The 14,371-nt window shown below is 42.9% G+C and overlaps 1 protein-coding gene across 1 annotated transcript; it reads right to left on the reverse strand.

The window, feature by feature from the left end:
* Positions 1 to 10,498: 10,498 nt before the first annotated feature.
* On the reverse strand, positions 10,499 to 13,996 carry cd248a (CD248 molecule, endosialin a). Its single transcript, XM_076972749.1, has one exon. It carries the CDS (start codon positions 13,794 to 13,796, stop codon positions 11,712 to 11,714), a length of 2,085 nt encoding a protein of 694 aa, XP_076828864.1. The 5' UTR covers positions 13,797 to 13,996; the 3' UTR covers positions 10,499 to 11,711.
* Positions 13,997 to 14,371: the final 375 nt, after the last annotated feature.

The raw sequence follows: 14,371 nt of genomic DNA on the forward strand, positions 1-14,371 counted from the left end.
CCAGCATATAGTATATTTTAGTGTTTTCTGATGTTCATCATAGCTTTCAGTACTTCTACCACAAGTAATGAAGTACATGTATCTACAAGGTTTCAGAAATATTTTGTAACTAGTGTTTCATCAAGTTCCATCGATAAAAAAATAGTTGGCTGCATACAAAGGTGAGATTTTAATAGAATAGAATCACAGCAAGAATTACATGACAAGACTCATGTAGCAAATACAGTGGAAATCAGTCTCTCCAAAAGAACTAGTGTCATCAGTCTAAGCTGTGTGAAGAGCTGTACATGGACTTGAATGCTATAGGGGGAAAAAAAGATAAACCTTTGTATAGGTTTACATGGTAGATACAAGCAAACATACATATAATACACCACTTGACCCGCTTTGCTCTGTAAGTCTCTTATCAGCATTAAAGGCTGTATTGTAGGTAACAGTATGTATGCCAAGAGTTAGCACAAAGGTGACTTGAGCTGTGAAGTATTCCTGTGAAAATCCTTTAACAGCTCAGAACTACATCAGCAGGACACCTATAGGCATTTTATAAGCCTCCAAAATGCCTCAGTCTTCTCCACTGCACAAATGATTAACAATCCAGAAAATAAAACTAAAGGACCCTGAAATGGCTAGCTGACTATCGCTAAGGATGCGGTTAACATTTAAATAGCATCATTTACCTTCTGAGCATGGAAAACACCCATAGACATCTTGTTTGTGCAGTGATGCAAAATAACAAAGCTCTGTGCAAAGCAAGTGTTTTGCCTTCACCAGCACACTTCCACAAATTGTGATATTGAGGGGTTTCAGCAGCGTGTCAGCTTTCTCTCAGCCCAGGTGAGTCGGTCCACCTTCCTCAGACATGAATCACATGCATCATACCAAGGGTACTGCAGAGAATATCAAACTCTACCAGCTATGTTTCTCCATGTCCACCTATACTAAGCCCACAACTAAGGTCCAAAAATGGAGTTAATTATTATGAAGTAAAAGTCGATGGTTTTTTCCAAGGTAGTCTAAAAGTAATAATAAAATATTTGAATACAGTATGTGAAAAATTATTAAAATGTTCAGATAATAATGAAACAACCAGATTGTGAGCATTATTCATACAAACTATTCTTTCTCCTGCTGTTGTTATTTCATAAGCTAATTAGATCTTGCAGTTACAAGATACAATATGCATGTTTAAGTATAAGATTAGGCTATTAGGCTAAAAGTGGGGTGATAATCCTGTGAAGCTGTAAAAATGAATATTGTGAGGCATAATAAAAATCAACAAACTAATTATTTGTAACAAAACATCACTACAGTGACTTTAGAAGTACACAGAAGCATACCTTGTATGTATGTTCTTGAAAATGCATCCAGACTCAAATAATAATGGTTAATTATGCTGTAAGCTAAATGCCTAAAACATTGCCAAGACATATAGGGAGTTCTTCAAAAGAAATAAATGTAAACAAATGTTTTAAAGAACAAAACTAGGACTAAATCCTAACATTAAGAAAGTTATAGAAAGCTGAAAGGCAGAGCAGAACAGAACAATGTAGGGCACAACTAAGAATACTACAGACTGTATAGTGCTGACTGGAGACATTGGGGAACAGGGACGTAATGGAACAAGGCAGAACCAGAACAATCTGGGGGGACGAAAAGAGCAGGTAGACAGGGAGAAGCACAGATCTAAAACTAAAGTAAAAGCATGTGGTTTAGGTGAGAGAATAGACAGGGGCAGGTAACCATGTAGAGGACTGGGGACACCATGACAATCGGTCAGTCAGGTCCTTAAAGTAATTGGCATGTGGAGATTCTTTGACCAAAAACCGCCTTTCAATATACTTATATTTTTATATTTATATATTTTATACTTTTTAAGATTTAATTTTTTTTTTAAATATAACATATTAGCACAGGGCATTTTTTATATACCTGATCCTGTAGAGAACATTTTCATATAGGTCTTCCTTATTCCAGGATAATACTAAATGTTATTTTTTCTTTCACGATGGTCACTATAATTAAACAACCACAATATCGTGCTATGTCTTGGTCAGGTGTCATAAATTAATGCCAAATCTTGGTCAATATACTGGCAACACTACACACTTAACAAAAACCTATCATTGTTCACATCCTTGCATAGGTTCATAGGTCATCTGGGAGGATGATCAAGAAATTGTCAGCTATGGCTACAGAAATGTGATGTTGGAAGTGTGATGTTCTGAAAAGAGAAACAATAAAAAAACGATCGTGGACCCATCCCTGGGTGTCATGAGGAGGTCAGAATGGGCTGAGATTGTTGTCACAGATCAGTGAACTTTCTTCTGTTTTGTTTTTACACCTGACAGCTGCAAGAGCAGCGTCATTATTTCTCCTCACCATGTTTACATGCGTGAGCCAGAGAGCACTCTATCATCCTGTCAATGTCAAGGAACACGTAGTTCTCAAACTAGGCAGCAAGCTGAAAAAAACATGACATCTTAGACTTTTCGTTGGGGAGCCGTGTGGCGTCCCAGATGCCACATCACAGTTCTTCAGTTATGTCACTACGATGCCTGTTCCGCATTCCCGACACTTATATGATGGCTTGACAATGAATATTTGTTGGCTATGACAAAATCATGTCAAAATCAGCGCAACATTAGAAGTTATCTCTGTTCCAGGAACCAAGATCAATTCAGTTTATATATTTTTAAAGAACTACATTAAATTACAGGCTTAGAACAGAATGCTCTTTACCCTGTTTGCATAGGCTCATGGACAGAGAGCAAAGGGCAGCCCAGCCTTAATGTCAAAATACCGACTTAGAGATTGAAAAGGCCGTCCTGGGAAATCACCATACCTTGACCTGCTCACCTGTGCTGCGGCTTGGGAAAGCAAACAACTCAGTATCACGTCACGCAAAATCCTTTTGCTGCATGAAAGAAAGGTTTGAGAGTTCTTATTATTGCTGTGTTCTTCAGTCTTCCAGAATCGAGTTAACAGCATTTCAAAAATAAAAAGCACAGGCTAGCTCACAGGAGTAAATAAAAGGAATAAAACCCACCATGACCCACACAGTGACCTACAGAGAGATGAGGGGGACAAGCTGGATCAAAGCAAATGAGAAAAGGGGACTCCACCATTGGGTAATCCACATGGTGGAGAAAAAAAGGGCAAAATGCTTTGACTTGGCCAGAAGAGGAGAAGGAATGTCGGATATCTATAAGGATATTTTATAGTTCAACTGTGACAACTCAATGTTTTAAACTGAGATGTTCATGTTAAGTGATGATTTCATGTCCAGGAAAGCTGTATTTTCTGTAGGGTTTTTGGGATAATAATTTATTTCAACAGTATTTATTTCAGTTCTGGTGACATAGAACTGACAGGCAATAATAGCCTATAAGATAAAAATATATAACATTACTTAATGAATCTTTGATGTAGAATTGGATTTTGGTGTGTGATGATAAGCCACAGTGTCACGTTGAGGACCCCGGCCCCTCCCTTTTGGGCGTGTGTCAACGTTGTCCACGTGCTTTGTCTGCGTCAGTGTACATACGTGGTTAGGGTTTTGTTGTGTGATTATTAAGTCTCACCTGTGAATCGTCTCGTGATCACGTGGGGCTGATGTGGTTTGTCTATTTAATGTGCGCTCGTGCAGTGTCCTGTGCTCGTCGTTGTCTATAGTCTGCACGTTGTGTGCGTGTGTTTGTTTTCTGTGCACCGTTGCGCAATACTTCACAAATAAAACGTGTCATTTGGACCGGAGACCTGGACTCGTGTCTCGTCCTTGCTCCAGCACCCCAGCGTCACAGAACGACGAGCCGACCTGAGACACCAGAATATGCCAGGCTACAAGCCGAAACCGAAAAAGGGAAAGAAACCCTGCAAGCGGCAGCACCGCTCCTCTTCCTCTCCTCCGCGCCGCAAAGCCCCGCCGACGCTGGCACAGCTGATGCAGGACCCCGAGTGTGCATACCTGCTGTGCGCGGCTCGGGAGACCTCCATACCGGAGCTGGCGGAGGACTACCGCCAGACAGCTGCGCGGGTGTGGGAGGAGAGGCACCCCTCGTCTTCCCGGGAGAGCTCGCCTGTCCGCGTAAGCGTCCCGGCATTCTAAGGGACGGACGCGCCACTAGAGGGTGAGCTTGGGGAGGAGGAGAGAACCCCGACGCAGGAACAGCTGGAGAAGGACCCGGTGTGCGCCTTCCAGCTGGCCACAGCCCAGGGGCTAGAGGAGAGAGACCCCGAGCTGGCGGAGACCTTCCGCCAGGGCGCGGTGAGGATTTGGAGGGAGCGACACTCCCCTCCGTCCCGCGCCCGCTCTTCTCTGAAGGTGGACTCCTGCGTCTGCGGTGCTATCGAGTCCACCCCGGAGAACGAGTTTGGGGAGGGGGACTCCGAGGAGGAGCAGGACGAAGGGGAGGAGTCATACCCTCCGTCCCTGTGCGATGCCTCCACCGTAGACTACGGTGGGGAGGGCGAGGAGGCCTACGCTCCCTCGTTGGACGATGCGTCCACCATAGACTACGGGGGGGAGGAGGAGGAGGAGTCAGAGGAAGAGGACTACCTCCCTCCGCCCGTAGGTCCCTCTTCCGTCGTAGAGGAGGAGGAGGAGGAGGACGACGACGAGGACTACCCGCCGTCGGAGCGCTCTGCACACCCCACTGACTACGGAGAGGAGAAAGAGGGGTATGAGGAGGACGATCGTCCTCTGTCCGTGCACTCGGGCGTTTCCGAGTGCACGGACAGCGACATGTACTCCGAGGAGGAGGTCAGTCCACCCCCCTCTGAATGTTCGGTTGGGACGGTAAAGGGAGGGTGGAGTACACCCTCCGGTCGCTCCGGAGGAGAGAACATGGACTGCTCTCGGGGTGGCAGCCCGGAGCAGCCCATGAGTTGGAGCCGGGGCAGCGAGGCGGAAGAGATGGAGGTGGAAGAGCCCACAGCCGACTCCGGAGAGCGGTCGCGAGGCGAGAAGGACGTCCCCTACGACCAGCTGGGGGGAGAGTCCGCCAGACGCGCTGCGCCGGGCACGTCCGCCAGACGCGCTGCGCCGGGCACGTCCGCCAGCCGCGCTGCGCCGGGCAAGTCCGCCCGCCGCGCTGCGCCGGGCACGTCTGCCAGCCGCGCTGCGCCCGGTGGAGGGTATGCAGCAGGGGCAGGAGGAACACCGCCCACCGCAGCGCCTGCCGCGCCAGTAGCTCCCGGTCTTTCTCCCCTACTCGCCCTTCTCCTGGCGCGTAGCCTGGCACCTATGTCGTGTGTGTGTTCCCGTGTTTGTCAGTCTTCCCCTTTGTGTACCAAACCCGTTTTTCCCTCTTGTGCCAATGTGTGTGAACGTGCCTGTGTGCGGTCACCTCCCAGACACAGGACTGAGCGCGTCGGATCCGCCCATCGTCGTGGGTTCGGGGCACTCGGCCCTGTTGGCACCCCGGGACGGGTAGTGCCCTTGGAGGGGGCGTCTGTCATGTTGAGGACCCTCCCTTTTGGGCGTGTGTCAACGTTGTCCACGTGCTTTGTCTGCGTCAGTGTACATACGTGGTTAGGGTTTTGTTGTGTGATTAATAAGTCTCACCTGTGAATCGTCTAGTGATCACATGGGGCTGATGTGGTTTGTCTATTTAATGTGCGCTCGTGCAGTGTCCTGTGCTCGTCGTTGTCTATAGTCTGCATGTTGTGTGTGTGTGTTTGTTTTCTGTGCGCCGTTGCGCAATACTTCACAAATAAAACGTGTCGTTTGGACCGGAGACCTGGACTCGTGTCTCGTCCTTGCTCCAGCACCCCAGCGTCACACACAGGTGTCAAACTCAAGGCCCGTGGGTCAAATGTTGCCCGCCGCGTCATTTTATGTGGCCCGCGAGAGCTTAAAAAGCCTAATAAAAAATAAATAAAATAGGTGCGGTGACCAAAAACTACATTTCCCTCAATTATGTTTGTTACCCGCGAAGTGACGGCATCTAGACACTGAAGTGTTTCTATATCGATGCAATTTTCGATGCAAATAAGTGTAATTGAGAAATATAAATAATGATACCAAAATGTCCAGGAAGAGAAATATTGATGCAGATGGAAGGGTGTTTCAAGAAAGATGGAAAAGAGAATACGTTTGTGCTTCAAGGAGAAAAACCAGTATGTCTTTTGTGTTATAATGTAGAGGCAATAGTGTTGTCAAAAAAATTGATATATCGATACGTATCGATACTGAACATTCTGAAACGGTAAAATACTAGTTTCTCCAAGTATCGATTTTTTTTACATAAAATGCGCTTTCGTTTGACCCACCCAAGCTTCCGTAATGCACAGAACAATTTGTAATGCTAAAATGGCAGCTAAAGCAAACGCAGTGTGTTCCCAGCTCGTCTTAATAAGCAAGGAAAGCAGCAGAAGTGCTGTGTGGAAATACTTTGGATTCGAAGCAGATACAGATGGAAAACCAAGCGGTGCTTTCGGAACATTTCAACAAAGGGCACTACAGCCTGGTTTATTCTACAGCTGCGAGAGGCGCGAGGGTCCGCGCAGCGAAAATGATGTAATCGCGGTGGCCTCGCGCGCTACTGTCACTCGCGAAAGTATAAACCTAGCTGAACACAACGAATCTGGCCAAACACCTGAAGGACCGGCACCCAGATTTGTACAAAAAATTCTAAGAGGTTGGTGATTATTCCCATTTCTAGTATTACTACAGCATACGTAGTATGTGTCCGATTATGGTATCCTAGCAAATGTTAGTTATATTCTTAGTTTAAGAGCCGTATTTGCGACAGCATATGAAGAGAAAAAAAGAGTGATCGTACTCCAACGGATTAATCATCTATGAATACTGAACTCTACTCTAATACTGAAGTTAAAGTTACTTAAAGTTGTTTAAAGTATACTTAAAATACTTTTTGCACTAGCCTTTTTGCACTAGCCTAGACTTCTAAATGTGAATTCCAGAGTGCACTACTATTATTTATGTTAATTTATATTAATGTGCAATTATTTATTTTTCTGTTTTAATGTGGTAAGGACTACATCTTTTATTTATTTGACATTTGTGAAATAAAATACAATGTTCATTTGTTTGTTCATAAAAAAATAATAAAAAGGCTTTGGAAATGGAAATGAGCATAGTATCTGACTTTGGTATCGAAAATGGTATCGAATTTCAATATTTTTTAAAGTATCGTATCGAAGTTGTAATTCTTAGTATCGTGACAAGCCTAAGAGGCGGATGTCAAAAAATACAATCAACGTCGGCATTTTGAGCCCAAACATGGAGCTAAGTATGCCAAAATTAGGCATCAAGAATAAACAACAAATCTTTTTCAGAGGGAGCATTTTTGAAGCCCAATTGCTATTTTCACAGTTAGCCTATTTCAAGTTTTGAACAAAGTATATGTAATATCTTTAATATTTTTCTTTATTCACTTGGATAGTTTGATCGTGGTGTTGATGTAGTAATGTGGGTTTCATGACCTAAAAATTAAAAGGATTTATGTTATAATAGAGCAACAAGCAAACATTTTTACATCTATGTAAATATATATGTAATATTTGTATCTTGAATAAGTAATAAATTCAGAGGTATTTAAAATTAAAAAGTAGTTACATTTATAAGTTCTGTGGGCAACGATTATGCTTATGTGGCCCGCCGTGAAAATGAGTTTGACACCCCTGGTGTAAGCAGTGCTTGGATTGTTTCTAAGGAGAAGACTGGAAAACCAAATTATTATGCAACTTTTCCAAATTAGGACACCAACATCTTTAAATGAAATTAAGACAGAAGACACTATAATGTGCTAAGATTTTCTCATTCACAGGATATGTCGATGGTAACACCAGTACAGAAACTGCTTTGCTGAAGGCAGAAGGGGTAGCACTGAATGAACAAATACACAAAGCGTGGTTGGTCTGCACATTACACACGCCTCAGAGATGAAGAATCCCAGATGTTGAAAGCCTTGAAATATGAGAGGATGCACAGTACTAGGTCAGTACCAACTACAACACTCCAAACTACTGTATCAGTGTCACACTGCTTTTTAAATAACATTGAAGTTAAATTCAGACAAATGCTATAAGTGCAGTGGGGATATAAAGAGTGGTAGATAAGAAACAGTGAAAATAATGCCTTTCTGCTCCACTCAAGCATGTTAAATTCCCACCAATCTTAGTCCCCTGAGTCTCACAGGAAATGGAGAGGCCAACTGAAGTCAAGGGCCTTTTTTAATGACTCCTATCTGACCGCAGAGCCGTAAGAGAGGTGCTGAATAACTACTGTTAATAAATATGAAGAGAAAGAGCATCTAACATTCAACAAAAGCTTAATGTCAAGTGAATAGAGTATTATGGCATATATATATATATATATATATATATATATATATATATATATATATATATATATATATATATATTCAACAAAAGCTTAATGTCAAGTGAATAGAGCATTATGGCATATATATATATATATATATATATATATATATATATATATATATATATATATATATATATATATATATATATATATATATTGTTTTATATATATAAAAAGTCAGACTGTTTTACTCATTCAGTCATCTCAGTATCATTGAATCAGAAACCAGTAAAGCAAAACTGATCCAGGAAGCAGTGAAGCAAGACTTTCCAAATATTGCCACAGGCAGTAACCTAGGAGCCAGAGCTTTTACACAAGTGAGGCAGTTAAAACAAATGTGGCTACGTTGTGTTTTATGATAGGTTAAGTTACAAACATTTACTTACCATTATTTGTAAGAGAAATCTTAATTAAATGCCTTCCTGTCAGAACATTTCAGTTACGAGAGTGCACCTCAGGTGGCCTACACATAAGAAATTCAGCAAAAAATGTCATTGAAGGAACTATATGAGTGAAGCGGTCCTCTGAGATTTCAAACACCAAGGCAAAGTGGTTAATACTTGAAATAGAGTGATTAAATAGCCTGAGTCTTTGGCCTTATAGTTTGCTTTGAACAGCTGGGTGTAGAAATCACCTGAGGGCAACGCATTAGTAAGCCGAAGAGGCCCAGCAGACACTGAGTGAAAATATTTCGCTGTGTTTTTAAAACACATCAGAGAAATAGGAGATATGTCCTACCAGTGTTTAGAAAATTTGCATTTGCTCCTTTTAATTTAAGTATGTCATTTAAAAATATTGTGTTTACACTGCCTCTCGGTGCCTGCTCCATTTCCACCTTTTTTCAGAATAGTTTGGTTATTCCATTATTATTATTTCTTTTATGATTCATTTCCAAGATTTTGGTACCATACTTAAAATAACAGCCTGAGACTGTATCCATCTACATCTGATGTGGTTTAGTTACTGAGAGATTAAAATCCTGATGGTCACAAATGCAGTTGCATGTACTGTCCCAAAATATCACATCAGTACAAATTAGTACTAAAAACCAAGCAAAGCCCATGCCCTGCTAAAATGAGACCTTAGAAATTTTACATAGTACTGCTGTCACAATGAAAACACACATGTCACTGTGCATATCGCTGCAGTGTGACCATGTGACTGAGGAGAGTAAAGGACATGGGGGATTTACAGTCAGGTCCCCATTACACTGCGAGGGAGTGAATATCTGCACCCAGTGCCTCTCCACTTGTGTTCTGACATGGGTCTTTGTTACAGCTAGTCACAATAGCACTTCTATCTTTGTGTCCATCTCACAAGTCAGGGTTCACTTTTTTATTAGGTTGTTGGTTTAATTTACTATTGTAGAAATCCGATTCTATTTAGTAATGTGAGGACTTTTACTCAAACTTAGTTTTTTTCACATTTTCACAATTTTACAATTTGATCTTAATTCATTTGGTGACATTGCCTAATCACCTGAGGATTTTAGGTCTGTTTGAGAGTGTTGTCCACCACTAAGGTGGTCTGCTGCAGTGAAGGAACCATGACATTTGTGAGTTTGAAGTTCACTCCAGCTTTATAACATGTAAAGTAACAAGTATCAGGCAGAGCTCACACCTATTGCCAGGCAGTCTAAATGCACATTTAAAGATGCACATGACATGACTGCTGATTTCCTAAACTTGAGGCTGTAATACACCCGCTATTTTTATTATATTTGCTATTTGCTTTTAAATCTCTTAATGGTCTTGCCCCATGCTACCTATCTGAACTTTTACATCCATATGTTCCATCTCGGTCCCTTAGATCAGCTGACCAGATGCTTTTAACTGTTCCAAAGACGCATCGCAAACTTAGAGGGGATCGAGCGTTTGCATGCATAGCTCCAAAACTCTGGAATGAGTTACCGCAGTACATCAGGCAGGCTTCCTCACTCAGTGTTTTTAAAACCCATCTAAAAACATATTTTTATGACTTGGCTTTTAAATCAGCATAATGACTCAGACTGTTTAACTGTGTTTGTTTTATATCCTTGTGTCATTTTAATTACTTTCCCCTGTTCTCTGCTTTGTATTGTGTACAGCACTTTGGTCAGCTTTATTGTTGTTTTTAAAGTGCTTTTATAAATAAAGTGGTATGGTATGGTATTAGTATAATGATTAAAGATATTCAAGTACTGACAAGCTAGAGATACTGCTGTCCAACTGATCCTTTCAGATTTTATGAAATATGATACAAGTTATGAAAAAATAGTTGAAACCACAGGTCACCATGAGATCTTCATCAAAGTGGAATTGCATTTTAATGAGCAGAAACTGCAAAAGCTAATAAAATGGGAATTTTTGATCAACAAGGACTGTTCATAAGCAAAATCTTCAGCATTTACAGGTGTTTTTAACTAATGACAATTTTCAAGCCAGGTGATTCTAGTCGTAAAAGAGTCACAGTCAATAGGCAGTTTGTGCTTGTTTGCAAATCATAAGTTACATGTCTAAAAACACAATTGAGTTGAGAGTGAAAATAAGTTCACAATGAATTACTCTTTAGGATTCTGACACAATTACATTCTTGCAAGCATATTTTACAGTAAGTATAGTAAAATTTACAATTTACAGTAAGACATAACTTTATTCCCTGGAGATGCTATGATAGTTTGATTTATTTTAAATCAAGCTAATGAAGCCAAAATACAGACAATTGTGACCTTAAGATGTGACCACTAACTAATAGTTGATTATCGAATAACACTCAGTGGGGGTGTTATGATAAACTTTGTTACTCCTGTGGAAAATGCATAAAAATGCCTTTGAAACTTTACAGTACTGCTCTAGATCCTCATCTCACTAGCCTTATTCAGTATGTATGGGATGCTTACAGATAATTCACAGCATACATATAATCCATCAGGTCTGGACCCAAGAGTAAAAATATTTTTGTGACCTATTCAAAAATTATTTCATAACAATGACTCTCTGAGGCTATATTTCTTTAGTATGGAGAAAAAACAGCAATATTCTGATGGAATGCTGTTTTAAACCAAAAATAAATAAGTGAAAAAGTTGAAAAAAGTCTCTTCCTATTAGATATTTTTGAAAGTAATGAATGAGCAACAGTATTATTGGATCAAGGTGGGCAAAAAGAGAACAGATTCAGTCATCTCTAAAGGTACAGCAGAGGATTTCCAATTCCTCAATGTCAATTCCCCTTGCCATGTTACACGTTCAAATATAAATATCCACAAATAATACATCTCTGTGAGTACTGGAGTGGTACTACTCTTCAGCTTGGCCATTTGGCCCCACCTTTTGCTGTGAAAGCTTTATGTCCGTGTTCATATCCCTCCCCTGGTGCAGATTGGTTACACCTTACCAACTGCCATATCAGCTGCTGCTTTGTCACCAGCACCGGCAATCCAGTGATAACAGTCAGTGGCTTTCTTGTCCTGAGGTTTGGCAATATGCCGGATGCAGTAGACAATACCCAGCACTGCCATCACCACGATGAAGATACAGAGTGGGACCAGCAGTCCAATCAGCAGCCAGCTGCTGCCTTCAGTGTTCTGGCCATTGCTGCCACCCTTAGTGAGCTCCTCTAGTTCCTGAGTGAACAAGATAAACTGGGTAGGAGTTTGCAGTTCTTGGACAAAGGTGTTTGATTCATAGTCAGTGCTGTCAAAGTCAGGATCCAGGTCATAGGAGTCATGATTTATGACAGGACGTTCAGTTGTTTGCACTTCATTCAGCGCGTCTGGGGTAGGACTGGTCCACAGCCATATCCAAGCACCACCTCCCACAGTAGCAGTGGGTGGTGCTGTGGGTTCTGTTGTGCTCTCATCGTCATCGTAGTCAGGCACTGGAGCTGTGGTGGAAGGTAAAAAGGTTTCTTGTTCCACATTAATGACCAGAGGAGTGTTTTCAGTTGGTGGGGTGAATTCAGTCTCCTGCTGGCGAGCATTGTTGATCCATGGGAAATTTGTAGGAACCGTATGCACAGAAAGCCAATCCTCAGACCAGGAGTAATCCTCACCATTGGGTACCCAAATACGGTCAGGAAGATGCGTGATGAATGGATAGGAAGCAGTTACTGTGGGATCTTGTTCATCAACATCAGTGATTCTACATGAATTGTCAGCTTGGAGCTCATAACCCTCTTCACAATAGCATTCATAGCCCCCAATGTAATTGTGACACATTTGCTCGCAGGTTCCTTCAATCTGACATTCATCAGAATCATGGCAGCGACTTGGGTCCTCTGGCAGAGGATCATATCCAAGATGGCAGTGGCAAATGTGTGAACCAATTATGTTCTCGCAAGCATGCTCACACGGAGACTCCGCACATTCATCTATGTCCTCACAAGTGCCCTCCTCCTCTGGCCGATAGCCGTCGCGACAGAGGCACTCGAAGCTGCCTGGTGCGTTTATGCAGATGTGTTCACACGGGCTCTGCAGGCACTCATCCACATCCACACAGCTCCACTCATCTGGTGCCAGCATGTAGCCCTCGGGGCAGGCGCAGCGATAGCTCTCCATCACTGCCAGGCATTCAAATTCACAGGGAGCTCCTTGGCATGGGTCAATCTGAAAGCAGGTCATCCCATCTTCTGCCAGGAGGAATCCTTCATTGCAGTCACAGTAGAAGTCCTCTCCGTCCTCTATGCAGTTATGGTGGCAGCCACCATTGTCTTTATCACACCAGCTTGTCTTGGGAGCATCATAGCAGTAAGGAGGTTCCCTGTTCCAAGTCACAATCCCATCCTCATCTTGCATACACGTCACTGTCTGGTCACCCTTAGTAATACAGGGCACAGTCGCAAATGATCCAGAAGGAATTTGGCTCAGGAAGGCAGTAACAAATTGAAAGGGAGTATTGTACAGTGTATTCCCATCTCCTTCACCCATAATAGGTTGACACATGCCAGGAAAAGCATACCTGCACAAGTAGCCATCCACGGGGACTGAGCAAGGGCCATCCTTCCATTTCAAGTTGTTCTGGAGTTCTTGAGCATCAGTACTATAACTCACACTCACACAGCGTGGAGCTAAGCAGGTGGCCGGGGAGTCCTCGTCCTGCCAGTTGGTGTACAGGGTTTCACGCTCTCCGGTGATCCAGGCAAAGCCTCTCATTGGGCGGGTTGGGGCGCACTTGCGGGGCTGCCTTTGCAAACCAATCCACACCCGCACGCGGTCACCGTCCCTCAGTTCTGTTTTAGAGAAGAGAGTCTCTACCATGTCAGCCTCCTCCGGACCCTTGATGGTGACCAGATTGCCCCCCAGGTTTTTGCAGCTGCGCCAGGCTTCCAGGAAGACTTTCCGCTGCAAGTAGAGCACTAAACAACTGTTCTTGTTGCACAGCACATCTTGATCCTTCAAATCCTGAGTCTGTATACTGCTTACATGCAGCATTACAGACAACAGAGTTGCAAAGAGCACAGGAGAGCCCATTCTTTTCAAAACTCTCTCCCTCTCACTCCCCCTCTACCTCTCTCTGTCTGTTTTACCCAGTGTTTTTACTTTTGCTTCCTGTGAATGTTTAACGAAATCCAAAGCTATTCCACATTTACAGGCTCCAGCTTTATCCAAGTTTTGGTCAGCCCTCCTCACTCTCCCCTGTCTAATAGAGGTTTGAGCCTGGGTTGAGTACTTGCAGTCTGTCCCCTGACTTTCCAGAGAGGAGGAGGAGGGTTCGTGGGAGGGGGCATGAGCAATAGGAAGAGTTGCAAAAAAAAAGAAAAAAAAAAGAACTGTATGTTTTCAGAGTAGGCAGGGATGGGGGAGGGATTACGTGTGTGTGTGTGTGTGTGTGTGTGTGTGTGTGTGTGTGTGTGTGTGTGTGTGTGTGTGTGTGTGTGTGTGTGTGTGTGTGTGTGTGTGTGTGTGTGTGTGTGTTGGAAAACTGGGGGAGGTGTAACAGTCTCCCTTTTCTCTGAGTATGCCGTATGGTTCTCATAAGTTCATGTATGGAAGTGGTTTGGGACCCTGCCACTACCCCCCATCTTCCCTCCACCCATACAGTTTCT

This window comes from Brachyhypopomus gauderio, chromosome 14 (genome assembly GCF_052324685.1).
Source record: "Brachyhypopomus gauderio isolate BG-103 chromosome 14, BGAUD_0.2, whole genome shotgun sequence".
NCBI classification, from domain to species: Eukaryota; Metazoa; Chordata; class Actinopteri; order Gymnotiformes; family Hypopomidae; genus Brachyhypopomus; species Brachyhypopomus gauderio.

Bases quoted from the DNA above. Each gene is read 5' to 3' on its own strand.
- cd248a (XM_076972749.1), bottom strand. From the start codon at position 13,796: ATGGGCTCTCCTGTGCTCTTTGCAACTCTGTTGTCTGTAATGCTGCAT.